This window comes from Salmo salar, chromosome ssa02 (genome assembly GCF_905237065.1).
Source record: "Salmo salar chromosome ssa02, Ssal_v3.1, whole genome shotgun sequence".
NCBI lineage: Eukaryota > Metazoa > Chordata > Actinopteri > Salmoniformes > Salmonidae > Salmo > Salmo salar.
In genome coordinates this window covers 69876510-69900270 of record NC_059443.1, presented here as the reverse complement: position 1 = coordinate 69900270, position 23761 = coordinate 69876510, and the positions used below count along the sequence as shown (strand labels likewise).

Genomic DNA, 23761 nt, shown 5'->3' with positions numbered 1-23761 from the left:
ACCAATCAGTGGTGGAGTGGGCGGAGTCAGGGATACCAGCGGAGGATTCAAACGGAAGATGGCAGCAGATAAAGATACAAATGAAAATACACAAAACAGAAGGTAAAATAACATTTAACAATATGTAGACAGAATAAACCATACACGCACGTAAATATACTATGGAGTTGTGGTACTGGCATTCGAATTTGGCTTGCATGCTTGTCGTTTTTCAGTGACAGTGAAAGCTAATTGAGCTAGCTAACGTTAGTTAGCTACTGTAGCTCTGACAATCTGACGTGTTGTGGCAAAATACAATTTCAGTGCATCACACGGCTACTCTGAACGGAGTGAACAACAATATGGTGCATAGTATTTATTTCTGCGCTGTCGCTGAATTACAGCAAGACTCCATAGTTAGTTAGCTAGCTAGTTGTCGCAAATATAGACACAGCAGTGAGCTGTCATTGGTCGACTACGTTTTGAATGGTCCGGTGAGCGGGGTGTGTTGATTTTAGACGATTCCATTGGTCCTGAAGTGAAATCTCCACTCACTTGAGGCACCAGGCCATGTAAAACCAACTCCCCACCATTATGCCAAGTCAAGCTGCTCTGAATTGCCAGTGAGTGTGTACTTGTGTGAAAGAGGTGTCTTCAGCTCACTGATCTTCCGAGCTATGAGTTCACTGATCTTTAGCGCAATGGACCCAAAGTAAAACCCTAACATGCATACAAGTTGACTTTCTCCTGTTTGTCCAACCACTAACCCATTCATCGACGCTAACTACCTTTAGCGCCTATGGACGACAGTATCTCTGGCCGGAGGAGAAACATAAGGAACGTGGCTTTCATTTTCAAAATGCAAAAGTTAAATTACTACACAGCTTTTTATAGGGTTACGGTTCACACAAGGCCACGGAAGACAGACACTACAAACATGTTGTCACTGAAAAATACTGTTGGCTGCAACTGTTAAAGCATTCTACAGTAAGTGCATTTTTTGCATTTGTGAAATTATGTTGAAGTGATATGAAAGTGGAGGGCTTTATGTTTCTAGAACTGTACCGCAATTGAGAACCGATTCACATTTAGATGGAGTATTTTGCTGTTTCAGCTGCCAGAGCCAATTTGCCTCTAACTAACAAAACATGAGGTCCTTGGAGTATAGTAACGTTAGGCTTCTTTAGTCCATTATTGGGCTAGCCAACCACTACACCACCATCATACGTGTGTGTAAGAGGGAGAGAGATTTGGTGTGTGCGAGAAGGTCAGTGTAAAGATAAAGCGGTTGTTTAAAGATTTGCCTAGATCTTCAGCATCTGTGTATGTCTTCCATCAGGGTACGGTGTGTAACGTGGTGATCAGCCAGGATGCAGGGGGGATCTTGGGGCGGCGGTGGGGTTGGTGGCCGCCCGCCCGTCATCTTCAACCCAGACTTCTTTGTGGAGAAGCTACGTCACGAGAGTCCTGAGGTGTTTCAAGAGCTGGTGCTTAGCAACATCAGCCGCCTCATCGACCTTCCCGGTGCTGAGTTCTCTCTGCTGTTAGGGGACGAGGGAGGGCCCAAGACACTCACAGGGGCCGGAGGGGGATTCTTCCGCTCCTTCAACTTCCTCAAACGTAAAGGTGAGAGACCTGCCATGAGGATCAACCAAGGGTGTCTTCACCTGGGGTGTGATCAGCAGGATGCAATGTAGAACAAACATGCCTGTCTGACATGTAGAAGAGGGAATCACGATGGCTTTACTCATGGAATTTTTATCTGTAATGTTTGACTGTGTTTGGCTACTGAACGTGGCCCTGGGTTGCAATAATGTTGAATAATAATATAAATGTACAGCACTCAGATTCTCGTCCTTTGGCCGTTGTCATCGTCACAGATAAGGAAGTGGTGTTCGGGACTCCTTTGACAGAGGGAGGCATCGCCCAGATTTACCAGCTCATCGAATACCTCAGCAAGAGTGAGTTGATCATGTTGTTACAGTTCCCATCTGAGGCATGATCCCTGAATGTAATTCTCTCCTCTCTGTCCTGGCACCCAATGGTAGAACCAGCTAGGACAGCAGAGTCCCTGCCCATCTTCCGAAACATCTAAAACCCTATCTCTTCTAAGAGTATCTTAAATAATCCCACAGAACCCCCCCCCCCCCTTTCTAGCTCTAACTTTGCTGATAGCTACTTTATTGAGGAAAAATGTACGTAATATGACTGTGATATGTGGTTGTCCCACCTACTGATCTTAAGATAAATGCACTAACTATGTCGCAATTGATAAGTGTCTGCTAAATGACTCAAATGTATTGTAAAATCTTATCAGAAAGTAGGCTAAACTTGCTGTACTGACATGCAGTGTTGTAGTACTCAAGTCTGTAGTGCCAGCTTTCTACATTAAGCAATGGAGCTTTTAGCACTACCAAGGGAGTCGTAACTCGAATGTAAAAGACTGACTCGAACACTTGGGACTCGGTGTAGTCCTCCCCCCCAAAATAAGATTCTCCCGGACTGTCTGTTTTATTTTGATTGTTAGTTCTCAAAGGTGATCTTATTTAAAAATATACAGCTCCGTTATCTTTTCTACACTGAACAGAAATATAAATGTAACATGTAAAGTGTTGGTCCCATATTTCATGAGCTGAAATAAAAGATCCCAGAAATGTTCCATACACACAAAAAGTGTATTCCTCTCATTTTGTGCACAAATTTGTTTACATCCCGTTAGTGAGCATTTATCCTTTGCCAAGATAATCCATCCACCTGACAGGTGTGGCGTATCATGAAGCTGATTAATCTGCATGATCATTACACAGGTGCACATTGTGCTTGGAACGATAAAAGGCCACTTTAAAATGTGCGGGTTTGTCACACAACACAATGCCACAGATGTCTCAAGTTTTGAGGGAGCGTGCAATTGGCATGCCAACTGCATGAATGGCCACCAGTGCTGTTGCCAGAGAATTTTATATTAATTTCTCTACCATAAACTGCCTCAGTCTCCAACCTCATGCTTCGGCATGATAATGCACGGCCCCATGTGGCAAGGATTTGTACACAATTCCTGGAATTGCACCAGACATGTCACCCATTTCGCATGTTTAGGATGCTCTGGATCAACATGTAAGACGGCGTGTTCCGGTTCCCACCAATATACAGCAACTTCGCACAGCCATTGAAGAGAAGTGGGACAACATTCCACAGGCCATAATCAACAGCCTGATCAACTCTATGCGAAGGAGATGTTGCGCTGCATGAGGCAAATAGTGATCACACCAGATACTGACTGGTTTTCTGATTTACACCCCTACATTTTTTAAGGTAATGTGACCAACAGATGCATATCTGTATTCCCAGTCATGTGAAATCCATAGAGTAGGGACTAATGAATTAATTTCAGTTGACTGGTTTCCTTATAGGAACTCTAACTCAGTAAAGTCTTTGAAATTGCTTCATGTTGCCTTTTATATTTCTGTTCAGTATACATGCTGTATATCTGGTTTAAGTTTGCACTGAAAACATTTTTACAAACCCTAAAATAATTTCCATTCCATAAAAAAATATATACAAATTTACTTTTTTGGGGTGCCGGGAATGATTTATCAGCGGTGACCCGCTGCTGCTAAATGAGTATTGGAGAAACACTGCTGATTGATTCACTACATATTTGATTTATTGATTGATTTCCACCATTGATTGATGATCAGACTTACATGTTAAGGGCCTGTTCAGGGTGCTAGGTGGTTTATTGTTTAATTGATTGATTGATGATCAGACCTGCAGGTAGAGGGTCTGTTCAGGGTGCCAGGTAACAGTGTGCGGCAGCAGGCCCTGAAGGAGCAGCTGAACAGTGGGGCAGACATCGACCTGGAGGCAGGGGGCTTCCACCCCAACGACGTGGCCACCCTCCTTAAGACCTTCCTGGGAGAGCTACCTGAACCCCTCCTCACACACCAACACTTCCACGCTCACCTCAAAATAGCAGGTACCCCTGTCTGAGCACCTCCCCACTCTCTCTCCTGTAGCTTTTTAGTTTTCATAAACCTACAAAAAACAATCACACCCTGGTGTTCACAAATCTGTAGAATTGATGTTCACAGTTTAATATACCTGTACCCCATGATACCTTTATTGAAGTGTCTTGTGTGTGTTCTGTTTCTGTCCCATCCCCCTCTTCTCTCTCCTCCCTCCATTCCCCCAGACATGACTCTGTTGGATGAGAAGGGCAACAAGACGTCAGTACCTGATAAGGAGCGTCAGATTGAGGCCTTACAGCTCCTCTTCCTGCTGCTGCCCCAGGCCAACCGCAGCCTCCTCAAACTGATCCTGGACCTGCTCTACCACACCGCCAAGCAGCAGGACAAGAACAAAATGTCTGCCTTCAACCTCGCCCTCATGTTCGCCCCCCACGTCGTGTGGCCCAGAGATGTATGTACTGCAACTCAAATTCAAATCAAATGTGTTTTATAAAACCCATTTTTATGTCGGCAGTTGACAAAAAGTGCTTTGCAGATACCCAGCATAAAACCTCAGAGAAAACAATGCCAAGGCAGAATCACAGGGACTAGGAAAAACACCTGAAGCTGGACTGTGCCGTGATCATTTATCATGTGGATCAGGGTTTCCCAAACTCTGTCCTGAGGCTTGTTGTCCTAGCACTACACAGCTTATTCAGATAGTCACAGTTTGACCATGACTTCCTTATTTCAATCAACTGTGTAGTGCATAATACATGAGTATTCAGACCCTTTCCTATGAGAGTTGAAATTGGCTCAGGTGCATCCTGTTTCCATTGATTATTCTTGAGATGTTTCTACAACTTGATTGGAGTCCACCTGGGGTAAATTCAATTGATTGGACATGTTTTGGAAAGGCACACACCTGTCTATACACTGTCAACTGTGGGACCTTATATGTCAGAGCAAAAAACAAGCCATGAGGTTAAAGGAATTGTCTGTAGAGTGCCCGAGACAGGATTGTGTTGATGCACAGATCTGGGGAAGGGTACCAGGTACCAAAAAAGCACAGGTGTCTCCATCATTCTTAAATGGAGTAAGTTTGGAACCACCAAGACTCATGACCAAACTGAGCAATCGGGGGGGAAAGGGTCTTGGTCATAGAAGTGACCAAGAACCCAATGGTCACTCTGACAGAGCTTCAGAGTTCCTCTGTGGAGATGGTTGTCCTTCTGAAAGGTTCTCCCATCTCTGCAGCACTCCACCAATCAGGCCTTTATGGTAGAGTGGCCAGACGGAAGCTACTCCTCAGTAAAAGGATCATGACAGCCTGCTTGCAGTTTTCCAAAAGGTACATAAAGACTCTCAGACCATGAGAAACAAGATTATCTGGTCTGATGAAACCAAGAGTGAACTCTTTGGCCTGAATGCCAAGTGTCATGTCTGGAGGAAACCTGGCACCATCCCTACGGTGAATCATGGTGCTGGCAGCATCATGTTGTGGGGATGTTTTTCAGAGACAGGGACTGGGAGACTAGTCGGGATCGAGGGAAAGATAAATGGAGCAAAGTAATTCTGCTCCAGACCACTCAGGACCTCAGACTGGGGCAAAGGTTCACCTTCCAACAGGACAATGGCCCTAAGCACACAGCCAAGACAATGGAGGAGTGGCTTTGGGACAAGTCTCTGAATATCCTTGAGTGGCCCAACCAGAGCCCGGACTTGAACCCGATCAAACATCTCTGGAGAGACCTGAAAATAGCTGTTTAGTGACGATCCCCATCCAACCTGACAGAGCTTGAGAGGATCTGCAGAGAAGAATGGGAGAAAATCCCCAAATACAGGCGTGCCAAGAAAACTTATGTAAATGTGATATTTCTTTATTTATATATATATATATTTCCCAAGATTTCTAAAAGCTTGTTTTTTTTCTTTGGCATTAAGTTATTTTATTTACATTTTAATAATTTTTTGAATAAGGCTGTTGCGTAACAAAATGTAGAAAAGGTCAAGGGGTCTGAATACTTTCCGAATGCACAGTGTGTAGATACTGTAGACTGTTAAATGTAGGCTTTACTGTCCTGTAGTCATGGTGATTGATTCACTTGGCTTGCCTAGTAGAACCTCAGATATACACTGGCCCACAAATGTGTTCTGTGTTTTGTTCTGGTACAGCCTATCCTCACAGTGCACAGTGTTATGAATTGTAGAATCAGGAATGTAATAAAATCAAAATGCCTTTAATTTAGATGTGAATATAAATAATTAGGTGGGTGCTTATTTGTCCTATTTCACACATGTAATGTTACGCATGTATTTTTTTTTCATATCCCAACTCCCACTGAGACCCTGGGAGATTGGGGTCACGGCCAGGGTCTGCCATTATCAACGGCGACCCTGGAGCAATTAGGGCTAAGAGCCTTAGTCAAGGCACATCAACACATTTTTCACTGTCGGCTCTGGGATTTAAACAGGGGACTTTTTAGTTACTGGCCCAATGCTCTAACCACTAGGCTACCTCTGACTGATTGATTTTCATTCAGCTACAGTCGTTTGTGTGTGTGTGTGTGTGTGTTTTATCCAGATGGTGGCCAGTGACCTCCAGGAGAATCTGAAGAAGCTAAACAACGGCATGGCCTTCCTCATCAAACACTCCCAGAAACTATTCAGGGTCAGAGAGACTAACTTCACACTCTGGGCCAGTTTCCCATCCCAGAATCAGCCTAGTCCAGAGGGGCTTTCTATAAAGCAGGATCAAAGAGTTAGCAGAATATTTAGGCAAGTTAGCTGGCTAACTTTAAAACATTTTGAAAGATAATCTTGAAATGAGCATGGTCTAATTGATTCAACAAACAAAAACATATCTAAGTTTAGCTTCTTTAAAAAAAAATATATTTTTTTTACCAGAAAATCTATAGTTATTTCTGGTTGCTTTTCAAAGTTAGCTGGCTAACACATTAATCCTGCTTTGTACTATGCCACACTGGACTAAAACACTTCTCAACACATTGAGAATACCTCATACTATTGGCTTCAACTGTGTCTGGGAAACTGGCCCAGTTGTCAGTGTTATTTTGTAAGATCTGTGGAACATGGGCTACAATAAGGTAATGCTTTGTGTCAAGTACAGAAGAGCAATATAATCATTATTTTTGGTGTGTTTTGATGGATAATTATTGTGTGTCCACTCAGGCTCCTATGTACATGAGGGAGCATGCCAGAATGCACTTCACAGGATCTAAGACCCTGCAGACCAAGGTTAGTAGTAGGACTCTTTCACCTGCTGGGTTTACATCATCTATGCCATTAAAGAATGTTGCACTTCTCTCAAACAAAGGACCATATTAGATCAAACTGGGACAGGTATTCATGAAGCGTCTCAGAGCAGGAGTGCTGATCTAGGATCAGATCCTCCCCCTTTCCATTCATTATCTGCACGGCCAAACTTATCCTAGATCAGCACTCCTCTGAGACGCTTTATGAATACAGGCCCTGTATAGTTGAAAGCATCCCAGTTTACCAGAAGGCTAGGTGGATCTATTGCCCAACTTGCTTATACCTCTCCAGTCCTTTCAGATCTACCAGGGCCTATTACAAGTGTCTTGGTGCTAGAAATGTCTAGCTGTAGTTTAGAGGTGTAGATTAACCTAATCTCCCTCTAAGCTGAAATAGGTTCTGTCCCATGTGGCACCCTATTCCCTTTATATTGCACTACTTTATATAGGGAATAGGGTGCCATTTGGGATGTATCCAGACTCATGTTGTGATGGAAACTAATGGCCCCGTTCCCACCCCCCCTCCCTCAGGATGATATAGACCTGTTATCTGTGACTGGTTTCCATGCCCCTGTTCCCCTGAAGAGGTGTTGGGCTGACCCGTCTCAGTACCTGTCTCCCTCCTCGTCGTCCCAGGGCCAGCAGCACCACACAGAGGAGTCCCTGAAGGAGCTGTTCAGACACGTCCATGACAACATGCCCAACTCTGCCAAGAAGAAGAAACTCTTACGACAGGTACTCACTGCCGGACTGCTTCTTAATATTCTCTTTCCTTGTCTCCTTTTCGATACGAGGCAGATTCACATTTCATGTAGATTAGAATGACTAGCTAAATCCCAATATCCTGTCTCCTCATCCTCCATCTCGTTCTCCTCCTCCTGCAGCTTGCTAAACAGACCACCCCCGGCCTGGCCCCAGGGACACCCATCAACAACTATCAGACCCCCCCGGCCCAGGAGCAAGAAACACCCCCGCTCCCGCTCCTTCGGAGGATTCATCAAGGTGTGTGTCATTGTGTTTATGTGTATTTGCCTTACAATTGTAATATCCAATCAACATACTTTGCGTGTATTTTGTAAATGTGTTACTTTGTATCCAATATGAACTTAGTATGTTGTAGTCCCCATCTGCTACATCATAACTGTTCTGTCTATTGTATATGAGGATCTTTAAGGGCAATTCCTCCCCTTTTCAACCTCCTATTCATTATGCCAAGCACCATACCAGTGAAAACGGGCATTTCTACATTCTATAGATTCAAAAGTTACCTATGACATTATCAAAAAAAAGATTTCCTGGTAAAGTGAAGGTTAAATAACTGTTCTGTCGACTGTCCTACCCTCCTGATCAAATGAACCAATGAAAACAGAGGAGACATAAGGGGGACCAACAGGCGTTGGAGAGGAGGGGCAGACAAATCTCCCCGGAGATGGTTGCTGCGGCGATGGGACGGCTGGGAAAGGAAAACGTCGTCCTGCAGTCGGTGAGCGACATTGACACACAAGGAGACCACACAAACACACTTCCTTGTCCACAGCTTCCTTGTTTTTTTCTAGATGTTCATGGTTGTGTGTGTGTGCGTCTCCAGGTGAACAGTCCGGTGACGGTGAATAATAATACTCCAGTGGGGGTCAAGGCCTATGATAGCATGGCCCTCAATAGAGAGAGGAGACTCAACTATCAAAGGTGTGTTGCTTTTGGATTGATAACATGGCAATTGCCACTTTTTTTTATAGACATTTACATACATATGTTTTTGCGTATGTTGTATATCTTTCCTGATAAACTTCAATGTCATCATTCAACATTACAATACAGCCACATTTCCACATCTTGTGAGCTTTAACTTTGTCTGTTTTTTCCCCGTGTCTCATTCATCTTCTTTCTCTTTTTTTTTTTTTAATCTCTCCGTCTCCCTCCCTCCAGGACTCTCCATCCATCTCCAGAATGTGTCGATGTAGAGGATTGGTACTAGCAACAACGGACTTGTTTTTTTTTTTTGTCCTTTTTTTTTTTTTCTTATATAAAGTAAACTATATTGTAACTTTCTAAATCTGTGACAAATACAACATTAGTCCCCAGCCAGACATGGGTTGCATCCCAATAATCTCGTATTTCTCCTGAAGTGTGCTCTTGTTCACTTCCCTCAATGAGTTTGAAAGGAAATTACTGGAATACCTATATGGAAACTCCTTCTAGCCCATGCCTACACAATCCAAGACTTTTACATTTGACCACTAGCTGAGCCTATATGGATACTTTTACATTTGACCACTAGCTGAGCCTATATGGATACTTTTACAGTTGACCACTAGCTGAGCCTATATGGATACTTTTACAGTTGACCACTAGCTGAGCCTATATGGATACTTTTACAGTTGACCACTAGCCGAGCCTATATGGACACTTTTACAGTTGATCACTAGCTGAGCCTATATGGATACTTTTACAGTTGACCACTAGCCGAGCCTATATGGATACTTTTACAGTTGATCACTAGCCGAGCCTATATGGATACTTTTACAGTTGACCACTAGCCGAGCCTATATGGATACTTTTACAGTTGACCACTAGCCGAGCCTATATGGATACTTTTACAGTTGACCACTAGCCGAGCCTATATGGGCACTTTTACAGTTGACCACTAGCTGAGCCTATATGGACACTTTTACAGTTGACCACTAGCTGAGCCTATATGGATACTTTTACAGTTGACCACTAGCCGAGCCTATATGGACACTTTTACAGTTGACCACTAGCTGAGCCTATATGGATACTTTTACAGTTGACCACTAGCTGAGCCTATATGGATACTTTTACAGTTGACCACTAGCCGAGCCTATATGGATACTTTTACAGTTGACCACTAGCTGAGCCTATATGGATACTTTTACAGTTGACCACTAGCTGAGCCTATATTGTACTATATGTAAGTATCTTGTTTGTGTTTTTTACATTTTCTTCTGAATCTGATGTTTGTGCTACTCATCTGAAAATGTGGCGTCTAATTTGACTAATATTCTACGTCCCAATGGTTGCCCTACACACACAGCACACTGACGGGATGATTATATCCCCCTACAAAATGCTGATTAGCACCAGTCACATTTGTCTGGGGCCTGTTCCAAAAAGCTGGATCAATGAGTTAGCCAGCAAACTGGCCCAAATTGCTTGAAATGACTCAACAACAGAAACAACTATTATACAAATGTAGATTATTTTAATCAACCAGGAAATCAAGAGAGATGAGGCAAAGGCTGTTAATCAAAGTTAGCTGGCTGATGTATTAACCCTGCCTTCTGGAATATCAAAGTTGGCTGGCTGATGTATTAACCCTGCCTTCTGGAATATCAAAGTTAGCTGGCTGATGTATTAACCCTGCCTTCTGGAATATCAAAGTTAGCTGGCTGATGTATTAACCCTGCCTTCTGGAATATCAAAGTTAGCTGGCTGATGTATTAACCCTGCCTTCTGGAATATCAAAGTTAGCTGGCGGATGTATTAACCCTGCCTTCTGGAATACCCCACAGCTCTTATGGTGTCTAAAGGCCAGTGGGTTTACTGATACTGTCTGTTAGCTCAAATGACTCCCCTGTTCCCTATATAGTGCACTATTGGCCATAAGTAGTGCACTACACTTTATAGTAGTGCATGTGGTGGTGTTGGAGAAACACTGGCTCAGGGTTTCTTGGATCTATATCATACAAATACAGGTCAATACATATTGGATGATGATGAACAAACCAACCTGTAATGGCATCTGTGTTTGGGAGAGATGTAGGTAGGGCTTCATTTTGGGACGACTATTTATTTTTATTGTCTGAGATTTGTGTATTAACTGATTGAACTCCTCAATGTGTACAATGTCATATTTCGCCTGCCTGGTTTGGCCTTTGAGGTTTGATAGTACAATGTTGTGATTATAATTTATTTTCTTTTTAACTGGAAGTCATGGGTTTTGGGGTGGATATTGGTTGGGGACGCTAATGTTGTTGAAAGATTTTCTGGAAGTCTGAGATGCTTTTTTGCTTTGTTGGAGAGGGAAATTTGTAGTGACGGTGTCAATAGAGGATTCTCTTACAGTACCTTCAGTGTTGCCCGGTCTGATACAAGTCTTCTTTATTGAGCGTGAATTGGGACATTTGATCTGGGTCATGTTCATTAGGCACCAAATATAGAATAAGACGGATTCAAACTAGGAGGGACTACCTGGACTTTGTCCAATAAGGAACCCTTATTTTCACTTTCCGTTGCAGAATGTTTTGAAAAGTTTTTGTTGTGTACCCTAATGGACATGACGTTGGTTTTAATGGGGCTGTTTTTAGAGGAAGTGTTAATGGGGAATGTGTGTGAATGGTTTTGTGGTAAGTTTTAAAGAGATGGGTGTATTTTTTTGAAAAAGAAATTATACATGAAATGACAGATTTGCACCAGAAGCTTTCTGCTGAGGTTTTCAAGATGGCTTTTTTTTTTTTACTCTTTTTATATTATCTGTGCTGGTTATGTTATTCCACTGCTTTTAAAAAAAACTTTGGCCCCTGTCTTTTCTCTCTGTTACCGGAAGGTTTTCAGCCAATCAAGGCCCAACACATTTTTATTTTTTTTAAGTGTCATTTTGAAAAGCTGAAGGGTCATCTGGCCATTAGTGGTTGATACACACTGAGTCTTGCTGGAAACAGTTTTGCTAATGTGCGATCATCTTTATGATGTGAGTCAGTTCTAGATTACATGATACAACATGTGGGCATTATCTTTTAATCTCCCCTTATTATTTTTGTGTTACGTGTGTCTCTTGTATGTTGAAAGTCTTTGGTTTTGTCAGCCAATGTTGACCATGGTTTTAAATGTTTACACATCAACTGTACAGTACTACTAGTTTTTCAGTTTATTTTTGTTCAGTCTATCTGTGAATAACAACAGCATGGGTATGTGTCCCAAATGGCACCCTATTCCCTATATAGAATATTCTATATGGCACCTTATTCCAAATGGCACCCTATTCCCTATCTACTTTAGAACAGGGCCCTATTCCCTATATAGTGTACTATTTTTGAGCAGAGCTCTGTGCCCTGGTCAGAAGTAGTGCATTACATTTTGAATTTTGAGACGCAGACATGGAGTTACATTAATGTCTACTAAAATAAACATAGTATACTCTCACATTGCTGCCGAGACTTACTTTCATGCATCTTCCTCTGTTCATAGAAATCTGTTACCAGTGCCTTTAAATGTAAGGTCATTTTAGCCTACCTGTTTTAGTTTTTTAGTTGTGTAAAATAAGATGTTTTTTTTTAACTCTGTCATATAGATGCATTGATTTACTACTGGTGCTATGGATTAAAACTATTTTTCTACATGTGGAAAGTCTCACTGCAGAACATTAAAATGTTACATACACTGCTGCACTTTTCTTAAACATCCACTAGGTGGCATCCCGAGTCATTGAGTAAGGACCCTGTGCAGTGCTAGGGCATAGACCAAAACGTGCACCCAGGGGGGACCCAGGACCGAGTTTGAGAAACCCTGCTATAGACCACTACATGCGTATTGAATGTATTATTTATGCAGTTTAAATCTAATCGTTTAACCTACATCAGACTCAGAGGTAAAGGCAAGTTTGGGTACTCTACTCTTATATAGGCCGTTTTTGAAAGAATATGAATTATGATTTTCACCTGCCCAGCTGTCACGGTAGTCAAGTTTCCATTGCCTTGTCTGTTTAGGAAGCACATACAATTAAAGGAATAATTTATAGCAGCTTTAGCCTATATTCTTGACATCTTGTGCTTAAATTACAAACAGTAATTTGTAGTACAGGCCTATCCTGTTCTTGTTTGGGGTAGGTTAATATCAGAAGCAATTGATATTCCAGGGAACAACCTTCCTCCTATGTATGTAATGATCTAATAAAGGTCTATAATCTAAACATTGGCTGTGATATTCATATTCCTGATGAAGAATTTAATACATTTTTCCGCAGACGCCCCACGCGTATATTTGACTACCGCAGGCGCGCGGTGCCATTGATATTGCCGTTTTCGTAATTGTTCATTGTAGAAATTGAGCGTTTTGTTGTTAATTCCAACCTGTCTCTTCGATTCATCGTAAACTCTGCCGAGCGAAGCGGAAACGCAGTAAGATAGAACCTAGCGCACATCAAGGCTCTATGCGCGCTCTACCTAGCGCCCCCTTGGCATCGCATCTGCTCCACTTCCAGGGCGCGATCAATTCAGACGCGCCTCGGATGAAATGAAAAGCGACCCACCGGCGTCCCCGCGCACTCAGAAACCTAATTTGTATTAGGAGCTCAAACGGGGGTCCTTCCCGCGCATGTAAACATCGAGGTTCTCTCTTTGTTGTCGGTCTGGGTGCAGTGACTCATTCTATTCATCATGCACAATAGAGCCGCTGTGGCGCGTTTTCCCCGTGGCCAGTTTGTATTCGATAAAGTTTACTGTGTTTGTTTATGCGTGTGAGAGGAGAGTAGCCTTGTGAAATCAAACAGACTACAGACCACGGTAGGAAATGGTGGGGGTGGGGGGGGACTAACAGAATAGAGAATGGACAATTCCATGGTAGAGAAAAAGACAGAGAATCATAGATATAATATTGAATTCTAGAGGGTTTGGTATCTGGTAATTATACACACACTAAATTAAAAACATGTCCCCTCATTTGAATTTCAAAAAGTCATGATCATTATTATGAATTAAAAGCAGGCTCTTTGTCCAGCAGTGAGCATCCATTGGTGCCAGTCAAAAGAAGCCTACCCCTTTCCAATCCTGCAATACAGTAATACAAATCATTTATACAGTTAACTACATGAAATGTTTATCTAAGCCACAATTCTATGGTAGAGGAAAAATACAGATAATTGAGAGACTAGGGTATTCCCCCCTCTGCATCCAGGCCCATGCAGCCTCGGGCTGTGTTCCCCCCAGGGGATGAGACCAAAAGCGGGCAGCACAGGAAGGGAGAGAGGCTACTGTCACTGGAAGTGGTTCTCACTACTACTGCTGCTGCCAGGAGAGAGAGAATGGATGTGAGTTCACACAGGGTTCTGGGAGGTGTGTGCCTGTGTGTGTGTGGCTTGGGGGGGTGTTGTGTGGGAGGAGTCTCTCAGCTATTATTTGTAGAACCTTTCGATGGATGATTGCTGAGGGAGGGTGAGAGTCCTTTTTTGGTTGTTCACTGTTCCCTCTTCTACAGGCAGAGAGCACAATGAGTCAATGAAAGCTGAAGGGAAGAGGAGCACTGTTCAGCAGAGTGGAGAGAGAGAGAGAGAGAGAGGGAGCAGGACCAAGAAGACGAGAGGACGAGAGGGAGAGAGAAAGAAGGAAAGCTTTTTGGACAGAGGTCTAAACCAGATAATAAAGAGCACGTCTGGTTTTAAAGCCAGGCTGGGATTAAGTATCAGTGACCGTTCATCTGAGGACTGACTACGCTACTTCACCTCTCTCTTTCTACAAGGTGGTTTTCTGATCTTCCCTTTTTTATTAGGGACATTTGGATCATTTTCTCCCCTCCACTTGGTCTCTGGTCAGGGGATCTTGCAAGCCGCAGTAACCCAGGTCTCTGGAGCCCTGAGTGGGGTTGAGGAAGAGGAGCCTTGTCTCTGGTTGCTGGTGCTTTGGGGCTGGAGGAGAGGATGGACATGCCAAGGAGAACCATGGCTGGAGCCAGGTCAGGGGGCTGTGGAGCCAGGCTAGACCACGTTGGGGTGGCCCGGGCTGGGCTGTGGCTGCTGCTGTGGGGGTGCCTGCTGGGGGCTGGCGGGGTGGAGGCATGCCCTTCTCTGTGTACCTGTGTGGGAGCCACGGTGGACTGCCACAGCCTGGGGGTCCGGAACATCCCCAAGAATATCCCCAGGACCACAGAGAGACTGTGAGTACTGGCGGGGTGTGTGTGTTCCTCTGTTTATGAGCGTGCCGTAGTGTGTGTAACAAACTATCAATGTGACTTATTGCCTGTGTGTGTGTGTGGGTTCCTGTGTGGCACACCATGTCACCATGGTGTATGCCAGTCTGGTTAACTTCAGACACACTCAGCTCAGGGTTGTAACAAAACCAGTGCCTTTCCACTTGACCCCTTGTCTCTTATATAGTCTGCATCCAAAATTGGCACCCAATTCCCTATTTAGTGCACTACTTTTGACCAGACTCGCTCTATTGTCTACTACACCAGTAATATCCAGCTAGAGACTCTCTACTATAGTCTACAACACCAGTAATATCCAGCTAGAGACTCTCTACTATAGTCTACAACACCAGTAATATCCAGCTAGAGACTCTACTATAGTCTACATACACCAGTAATATCCAGCTAGAGACCTCTACTATAGTCTACAACACCAGTAATATCCAGCTAGAGACTCTCTACTATAGTCTACAACACCAGTAATATCCAGCTAGAGACTCTACTATAGTCTACAACACCAGTAATATCCAGCTAGAGACTCTACTATAGTCTACTACACCAGTAATATCCAGCTAGAGACTCTACTATAGTCTACAACACCAGTAATATCCAGCTAGAGACTCTCTACTATAGTCTACAACACCAGTAATATCCAGCTAGAGACTCTCTACTATAGTCTACTACACCAGTAATATCCAGCTAGAGACTCTACTATAGTCTACAACACCAGTAATATCCAGCTAGAGACTCTACTATAGTCTACAACACCAGTAATATCCAGCTAGAGACTCTACTATAGTCTACTACACCAGTAATATCCAGCTAGAGACTCTCTACTATAGTCTACAACACCAGTAATATCCAGCTAGAGACTCTACTATAGTCTACTACACCAGTAATATCCAGCTAGAGACTCTACTATAGTCTACTACACCAGTAATATCCAGCTAGAGACTCTCTACTATAGTCTACTACACCAGTAATATCCAGCTAGAGACTCTACTATAGTCTACTACACCAGTAATATCCAGCTAGAGACTCTCTACTATAGTCTACAACACCAGTAATATCCAGCTAGAGACTCTCTACTATAGTCTACAACACCAGTAATATCCAGCTAGAGACTCTCTACTATAGTCTACTACACCAGTAATATCCAGCTAGAGACTCTCTACTATAGTCTACAACACCAGTAATATCCAGCTAGAGACTCTCTACTATAGTCTACTACACCAGTAATATCCAGCTAGAGACTCTCTACTATAGTCTACAACACCAGTAATATCCAGCTAGAGACTCTACTATAGTCTACAACACCAGTAATATCCAGCTAGAGACTCTCTACTATAGTCTACTACACCAGTAATATCCAGCTAGAGACTCTACTATAGTCTACTACACCAGTAATATCCAGCTAGAGACTCTCTACTATAGTCTACATCACCAGTAATATCCAGCTAGAGACTCTACTATAGTCTACATCACCAGTAATATCCAGTTGGAGACTCTACTATAGTCTACAACACCAGTAATATCCAGCTAGAGACTCTACTATAGTCTACTACACCAGTAATATCCACCATGTACTGTGCAGTCAGTCAACCCCTTGTGCAGGGGTTCTCCAACCTCTCCTCAGGGACCCCCAAGTCGTTCCTTGTTTTTTAAAATCTATTCCAGAGCTAGCACCGCTGATTCTACTCATCAACTAATCATCAGACCGTCGACTAGGTGAATCAGGGGAGCTAGTTCAGGGCTACAACAGAAGGGTGAAACGTCTGAGGGTCCGTGAGGAGAGGTTGGAGAACCACTGCCCTACTGCACTTCCTCAATGCCCACCAATCACACTAGCTGAACACACAGTCAGTACTTCCTTAGCCACGATAGGGCTCAAACAGGCTCATTCCTCTCTCTCTCACTCACACTCTGTCTCTCTGTGTCACTCACTCTCTCCCCCTCCTTCTGTGTGTTTGTTTGTGTCCCTCTTGGTGTGTGTGAGGGTTGGGATCTTGGGGAGGCTTAACATCATGTACTGTCTGTCTCAGGTCTGGAGTGCATGTGTGTGAATTATTAATGGTCCCAGGGGGCAGTGTGTGTCTGTGGGTCAGTGAAGCCTCTGAGTGGGTGTTCTAGACACAGTGCCCTATTCCTCTCTCTGCAGAGGAATCACAACAATGATGATGTCATAGTATGAGGACTGTATTCCAGAGGTTCTTCATCCCGGGGGTCACGTTTGAGTTTTTCCGCTAGCAGCGCTACACACCTGATTCCACTAATCAAAGGTTTGATGATGAGTTGATTCGTGGAATCAGATGTGTAGCGCTAGGGGAAAACCAAAACCATCTGCCCCCCGTTGTTTCCCCGGGACCAGGATTCGGGAACACTGATGTGGTGTTCAGTGATACAGTAGCTGACCTGTGTCCGATACAAACACTTCTGCCTGTCCTCGTCAAGCCATGCATGAAGACCTGACTCACTAGACTACAGTCAGAGGAGGTTGGACTATATGCCGGTGTCACTGTGGTCTCTAAGAGAGGCTAAGGGGGTTGGCGATCCAGCTACTACATATCCCCTAATACAGTAGCTCAGTACATCCACGACAGCCATAGTCAAGTAGTTGTCTGATACAGTTGGCTCAATCTCCAACAGGACTAAACCAGGGCTCATCTAGCAGTGCTGATCAAGGATCAGGTTTCAACTCTTATTCATTATGATCTGAAAGGCCAAGCTGATCCTAGAACAGCAGTCTTGTTGTGAGAAACGTTGTGAATACGGGTCAGTCTAGTAGTAGGTCATTACAGGGTGGGGTGTGTTAAACCTCTTGTCTGATAATTAACATGTCAAGTGTAAAGTGATCTGTGTGTCAGGGAGGTAGATTGGGAACACACACACACTAACTCACTCTCTCACACACACACACTAACTCACTCTCTCACACACAAACTCTCTCACACATACAAACTCTCACACACACACAAACTCTCTCTCACACACACACACACACACACACACACACACACACACACACACACACACACACACACACACACACACACACACACACACAGTGTGTTCCGGTGGGGTCCCGGGGCAATAAGAGGGTGATTCATCATGGTAACTCCGCCAGTCAAACAATATTCCTCCCCGCTCCCTGGGGCATTGTCAAGGCAACGGTGAAAAATGGCTAACGCCCTGGGCTCCCGGGAACCGTTATTTGAGTGGGGTGGGATGGAGGGGTGGACGGGAGGGGTGGGATGGAGGGGTGGACGGGAGGGGTGGGATGGAGGGGTGGATGGGAGGGGTGGACGGGAGGGGTGGGATGGAGGGGTGGACGGGAGGGGTGGACGGGAGGGGTGGGATGGAGGGGTGGACGGGAGGGGTGTGATGCAGGGGGGGGACAATATTGTCCATACCAGCCGGCAATATGGTTCCAACTTTGAACAAAGCAGTGCTGACAACAAAAGGCTGGTTTGATTTGAAATGGGAGCTAAATTGAACCTTATTGTTAGGTTCAAGTGGGGTAGATATTATAGAGGGTTGGTATTGTTAGGTTCAAGTGGGGTAGATATTATAGAGGGTTGGTATTGTTAGGTTCAAGTGGGGTAGATATTATAGAGGGTTGGTATTGTTAGGTTCAAGTGGGGTAGGTATTATAGAGGCTTGGTATTGTTAGGTTCAAGTGGGGTAGGTATTATAGAGGCTTGGTATTGTAGACAGACATGCACAACAGAATGATACATCTACTGTCATTAGAAATATATCTAACTATTACACACGCATTTATTTGAGAAGAACTTCATTATGTCAGTGTCTTGGTTTTCCCTGACTACTGTAGGGCTTTCCCTGACTACTGTAGGGCTTTCCCTGACGACTGTAGGGCTTTCCCTGACTACTGTAGTGCTTTCCCTGACTACTGTGGGACTATCCCAGTGTGACGACTGGGGGACTATCCCAGTGTGTCTACTGTAGGACTATCCCACTGTGGACTATCCCAGTGTGTCTACTGTGGGACTATCCCAGTGTGTCTACTGTGGGACTATCCCAGTGTGACTACTGTGGGACTATCCCAGTTTGTCTACTGTGGGACTATCCCAGTGTGACTACTGTGGGACTATCCCAGTTTGTCTACTGTGGGACTATCCCAGTGTGACTACTGTGGGACTATCCCAGTTTGTCTACTGTGGGACTATCCCAGTGTGTCTACTGTGGGACTATCCCAGTGTGTCTACTGTGGGACTATCCCAGTGTGACTATTGTAGGACTATCCCAGTGTGACTACTGTAGGACTATCCCAGTGTGACTACTGTAGGACTATCCCAGTGTGTCTACTCTGGGACTATCCCAGTGTGACTATTGTAGGACTATCCCAGTGTGACTATTGTGGGACTATCCCAGTGTGACTATTGTGGGACTATGCCAGTGTGACTACTGTGGGACTATCCCAGTGTGACTACTGTGGGACTATCCCAGTGTGACTATTGTAGGACTATCCCAGTGTGACTACTGTAGGACTATCCCAGTGTGTCTACTGTGGGACTATCCCAGTGTGACTATTGTGGGACTATCCCAGTGTGACTATTGTGGGACTATCCCAGTGTGACTACTGTAGGACTATCCCAGTGTGTCTACTGTGGGACTATCCCAGTGTGACTACTGTGGGACTATCCCAGTGTGTCTACTGTGGGACTATCCCAGTGTGTCTACTGTGGGACTATCCCAGTGTGTCTACTGTGGGACTATCCCAGTGTGACTACTGTGGGACTATCCCAGTGTGACTACTGTGGGACTATCCCAGTGTGACTACTGTGGGACTATCCCAGTGTGACTACTGTGGGACTATCCCAGTGTGACTACTGTGGGACTATCCCTGTGTGACTACTGTGGGACTATCCCAGTGTGACTACTGTGGGACTATCCCAGTGTGACTAATGTGGGACTATCCCAGTGTGACTATTGTGGGACTATCCCAGTGTGTCTACTGTGGGACTATAACAGTGTGTCTACTGTGGGACTATCCCTGTGGGACTATCCCAGTGGGACTACTGTGGGACTATCCCAGTGTGACTACTGTGGGACTATCCCAGTGTGTCTACTGTGGGACTATCCCAGTGTGACTACTGTGGGACTATCCCAGTGTGTCTACTGTGGGACTATCCCAGTGTGTCTACTGTGGGACTATCCCAGTGTGTCTACTGTGGGACTATAACAGTGTGTCTACTGTGGGACTATCCCTGTGGGACTATCCCAGTGTGACTACTGTGGGACTATCCCAGTGTGACTATTGTGGGACTATCCCAGTGTGTCTACTGTGGGACTATCCCAGTGTGACTATTGTAGGACTATCCCGTGTGGACTACATGTGAGTACTGTGGACTATCCCAGTGTGTCTGCTGTGGGACTATCCCAGTGTGACTACTGTGGGACTATCCCAGTGTGTCTACTGTAGGACTATCCCAATGTGACTACTGTGGGACTATCCCAGTGTGACTACTGTGGGACTATCCCAGTGTGACTATTGTGGGACTATCCCAGTGTGTCTACTGTGGGAGTATCCCAGTGTGAGTACTGTGGGACTATCCCAGTGTGTCTACTGTGGGACTATCCCAGTGTGACTATTGTGGGACTATCCCAGTGTGTCTACTGTGGGACTATCCCAGTGTGACTACTGTGGGACTATCCCAGTGTGACTACTGTGGGACTATCCCAGTGTGTCTACTGTGGGACTATCCCAGTGTGACTACTGTTGGACTATCCCAGTGTGACTACTGTGGGACTATCCCAGTGTGTCTACTGTGGGACTATCCCAGTGTGTCTACTGTGGGACTATCCCAGTGTGTCTACTGTGGGACTATCCCAGTGTGTCTACTGTGGGACTATCCCAGTGTGTCTACTGTGGGACTATCCCAGTGTGTCTACTGTGGGACTATCCCAGTGTGACTACTGTAGGACTGTCCCAGTGTGTCTACTGTGGGACTATCCCAGTGTGACTATCCCAGTGTGACTATCCAAGTGTGACTATTGTAGGACTATCCCAGTGTGACTACTGTAGGACTATCCCAGTGTTCACGTGGGACTATCCCAGTGTGACTATTGTGGGACTATCCCAGTGTGACTACTGTAGGACTATCCCAGTGTGACTACTGTAGGACTATCCCAGTGTGTCTACTGTGGGACTATCCCAGTGTGTCTACTGTGGGACTATCCCAGTGTGACTACTGTGGGACTATCCCAGTGTGACTACTGTGGGACTATCCCAGTGTGTCTACTGTGGGACTATCCCAGTGTGACTACTGTAGGACTATCCCAGTGTGACTACTGTGGGACTATCCCAGTGTGTCTACTGTGGGACTATCCCAGTGTGTCTACTGTGGGACTATCCCAGTGTGTCTATTGTGGGACTATCCCAGTGTGTCTACTGTGGGACTATCCCAGTGTGACTACTGTGGGACTATCCCAGTGTGACTACTGTAGGACTTTCCCAGTGTGTCTACTCTGGGACTATCCCAGTGTGACTACTGTGGGACTATCCCAGTGTGTCTACTGTGGGACTATCCCAGTGTGTCTACTGTAGGACTATCCCAGTGTGACTACTGTAGGACTATCCCAGTGTGACTACTGTAGGACTATCCCAGTGTGACTACTGTAGGACTTTCCCAGTGTGTCTACTCTGGGACTATCCCAGTGTGACTACTGTGGGACTATCCCAGTGTGTCTACTGTGGGACTATCCCAGTGTGACTACTGTGGGACTATCCCAGTGTGTCTACTGTGGGACTATCCCTGTGTGACTACTGTAGGACTATCCCAGTGTGACTAACCCAGTGTGTCTACTGTAGGACTATCCCAGTGTGACTACTGAAAGACTATCCCAGTGTGACTACTGTAGGACTATCCCTGACTACTGTAGGACTATCGCAGTGTGTCTACTGTAGGACTATCCCAGTGTGACTACTGTGGGACTATCCCAGTGTGACTACTGTGGGACTATCCCAGTGTGACTATTGTAGGACTATCCCAGTGTGACTACTGTGGGACTATCCCAGTGTGTCTACTGTGGGACTATCCCAGTGTGTCTACTGTGGGACTATCCCAGTGTGACTACTGTGGGACTATCCCAGTGTGTCTACTGTGGGACTATCCCAGTGTGACTACTGTGGGACTATCCCAGTGTGTCTACTGTGGGACTATCCCAGTTTGTCTACTGTGGGACTATCCCAGTGTGTCTACTGAAGTGGGGCCCTTTCTCTCTACCTTTTGTTAAAGACTACAGTATTATTAACAGAGAGTGTCTACTCTAGCTAATGGGATTTCCTGTAGTATTTGTGTGGACACCAGCTTGTTGTCATGTCATTAAGAGGTCAAAGGTCATGGACCCCCCCACTCTGAGACTTAGACCCCCGTCCTGCTCCGCTATAGGAAACTTAAATAAATCCCTCCTGTTTGTGTGTGTGTTCGGTATCAGAGAAGGGGATCTCTGTTCAGCTCCTGGAAGTTTAAACCCAAACAAATCTCAGCAAGGGTTGGAGCCACCGGCGGCGGTCTCACACACACTAGACGGAAAACACACACTGTGTGTGTGTGTGTCTGTGTCTATGTTTCTGTAGTGACTCTGAGATGTCTCTGTGTCTTTTATTTATCTGTCTGTGTTTCTGATGTATAGACACTTGGCTCTCTGTGTGTTCATACATGTGCATTTGTGTTTTTGAGTTTGGGTGTTCATTTAGGGGCTAGAAGTGATGTTAGTATGGGTATGTGGTTTTTGGTCTGCTCTGGCTGTTGGCGGAGCTGCTTAACAGGTGTGACGGCCGAGGGTAACTATACAGTGGTAACTCTCCTCGCCACGCTAGCTTCGCCCTCATGTGGGTGCTAACAAGCTAGCTAGCATGCTAAGTAGTGCTACATATCAACAGCCGCTGTAAGCCAATCCAGTAGGGGGTGGAAGCTATAGTAAGCTTCGATTGGTCACTCGCGCCGCGATATCGTGGAGGAATTGCATAGAATTAAGCTTTCCCTAACTTTAGTCCCACTCCGTTCAGCTCCCTCAATTATGCTCGGTTCACCAAACAGTACCCCGCCCACTCTGCTTCTCTCGCTTTCCTTCCATTCAAAATGAATGGCTTCCGATGTTTTCACCGTGTGATGCCTCTGTATAGTCAACTCGGCCAAGAGTGGATTAGCGGTTAGCGCGGTGGCGGCTAGCAGGGGTAAGAGAAATAAAGGGAAATAGATTAGACAGAGATGAGACGCCGTGGGGGGCTGATACCTCTGGCTCCACTCCGTCACATGACTTCTTAGACACTCACTCTATCCCTGTGGTGTAAATTGCTACTTAAGTCGTTTTCATGGGTATCTGTACTTACTTTTACTTCATTACATTCCTAAATAAAATAATGTACTTTTTACTCCATACAATTTCCCTGACACCCAAAAGTACTTGTTATATTTTTTGTGCTTAGCAGGACAGGAAAATTGTCTAATTTGCACACTTATCAAGAGAACATCCCTGGTCATACCTACTGCCTCTGTTCTGGAGGACTCACTAAACACAGATGCTTCATTTGTAAATGATGTCTGAATGTTGGAGTGTGCCCCTGGCTATCCGTTTTTAAAAAACAAGAAAATAGACCCGTCTGGTTTGATTAATATA

At 44.8% G+C, this 23761-nt stretch overlaps 2 protein-coding genes across 2 annotated transcripts in view; both read left to right on the top strand.

Annotated features, from left to right (window-relative positions):
* Window positions 1–23761, top strand: part of LOC106591235 (sialoadhesin) — a 608384-nt gene that overhangs the window by 149790 nt on the left and 434833 nt on the right. The gene's annotated exons all lie outside the window — the stretch shown is intronic.
* LOC106591493 (rho GTPase-activating protein 19) lies at window positions 3–11135 on the top strand. Its single transcript, XM_045708900.1, has 12 exons — window positions 3–102; window positions 1318–1605; window positions 1860–1940; window positions 3746–3955; window positions 4172–4398; window positions 6511–6597; window positions 7119–7184; window positions 7733–7936; window positions 8086–8203; window positions 8571–8684; window positions 8790–8887; window positions 9128–11135. Exons 2-10 carry the CDS (start codon window positions 1350–1352, stop codon window positions 8579–8581), a joined length of 1260 nt encoding a protein of 419 aa, XP_045564856.1. The 5' UTR covers window positions 3–102; window positions 1318–1349; the 3' UTR covers window positions 8582–8684; window positions 8790–8887; window positions 9128–11135.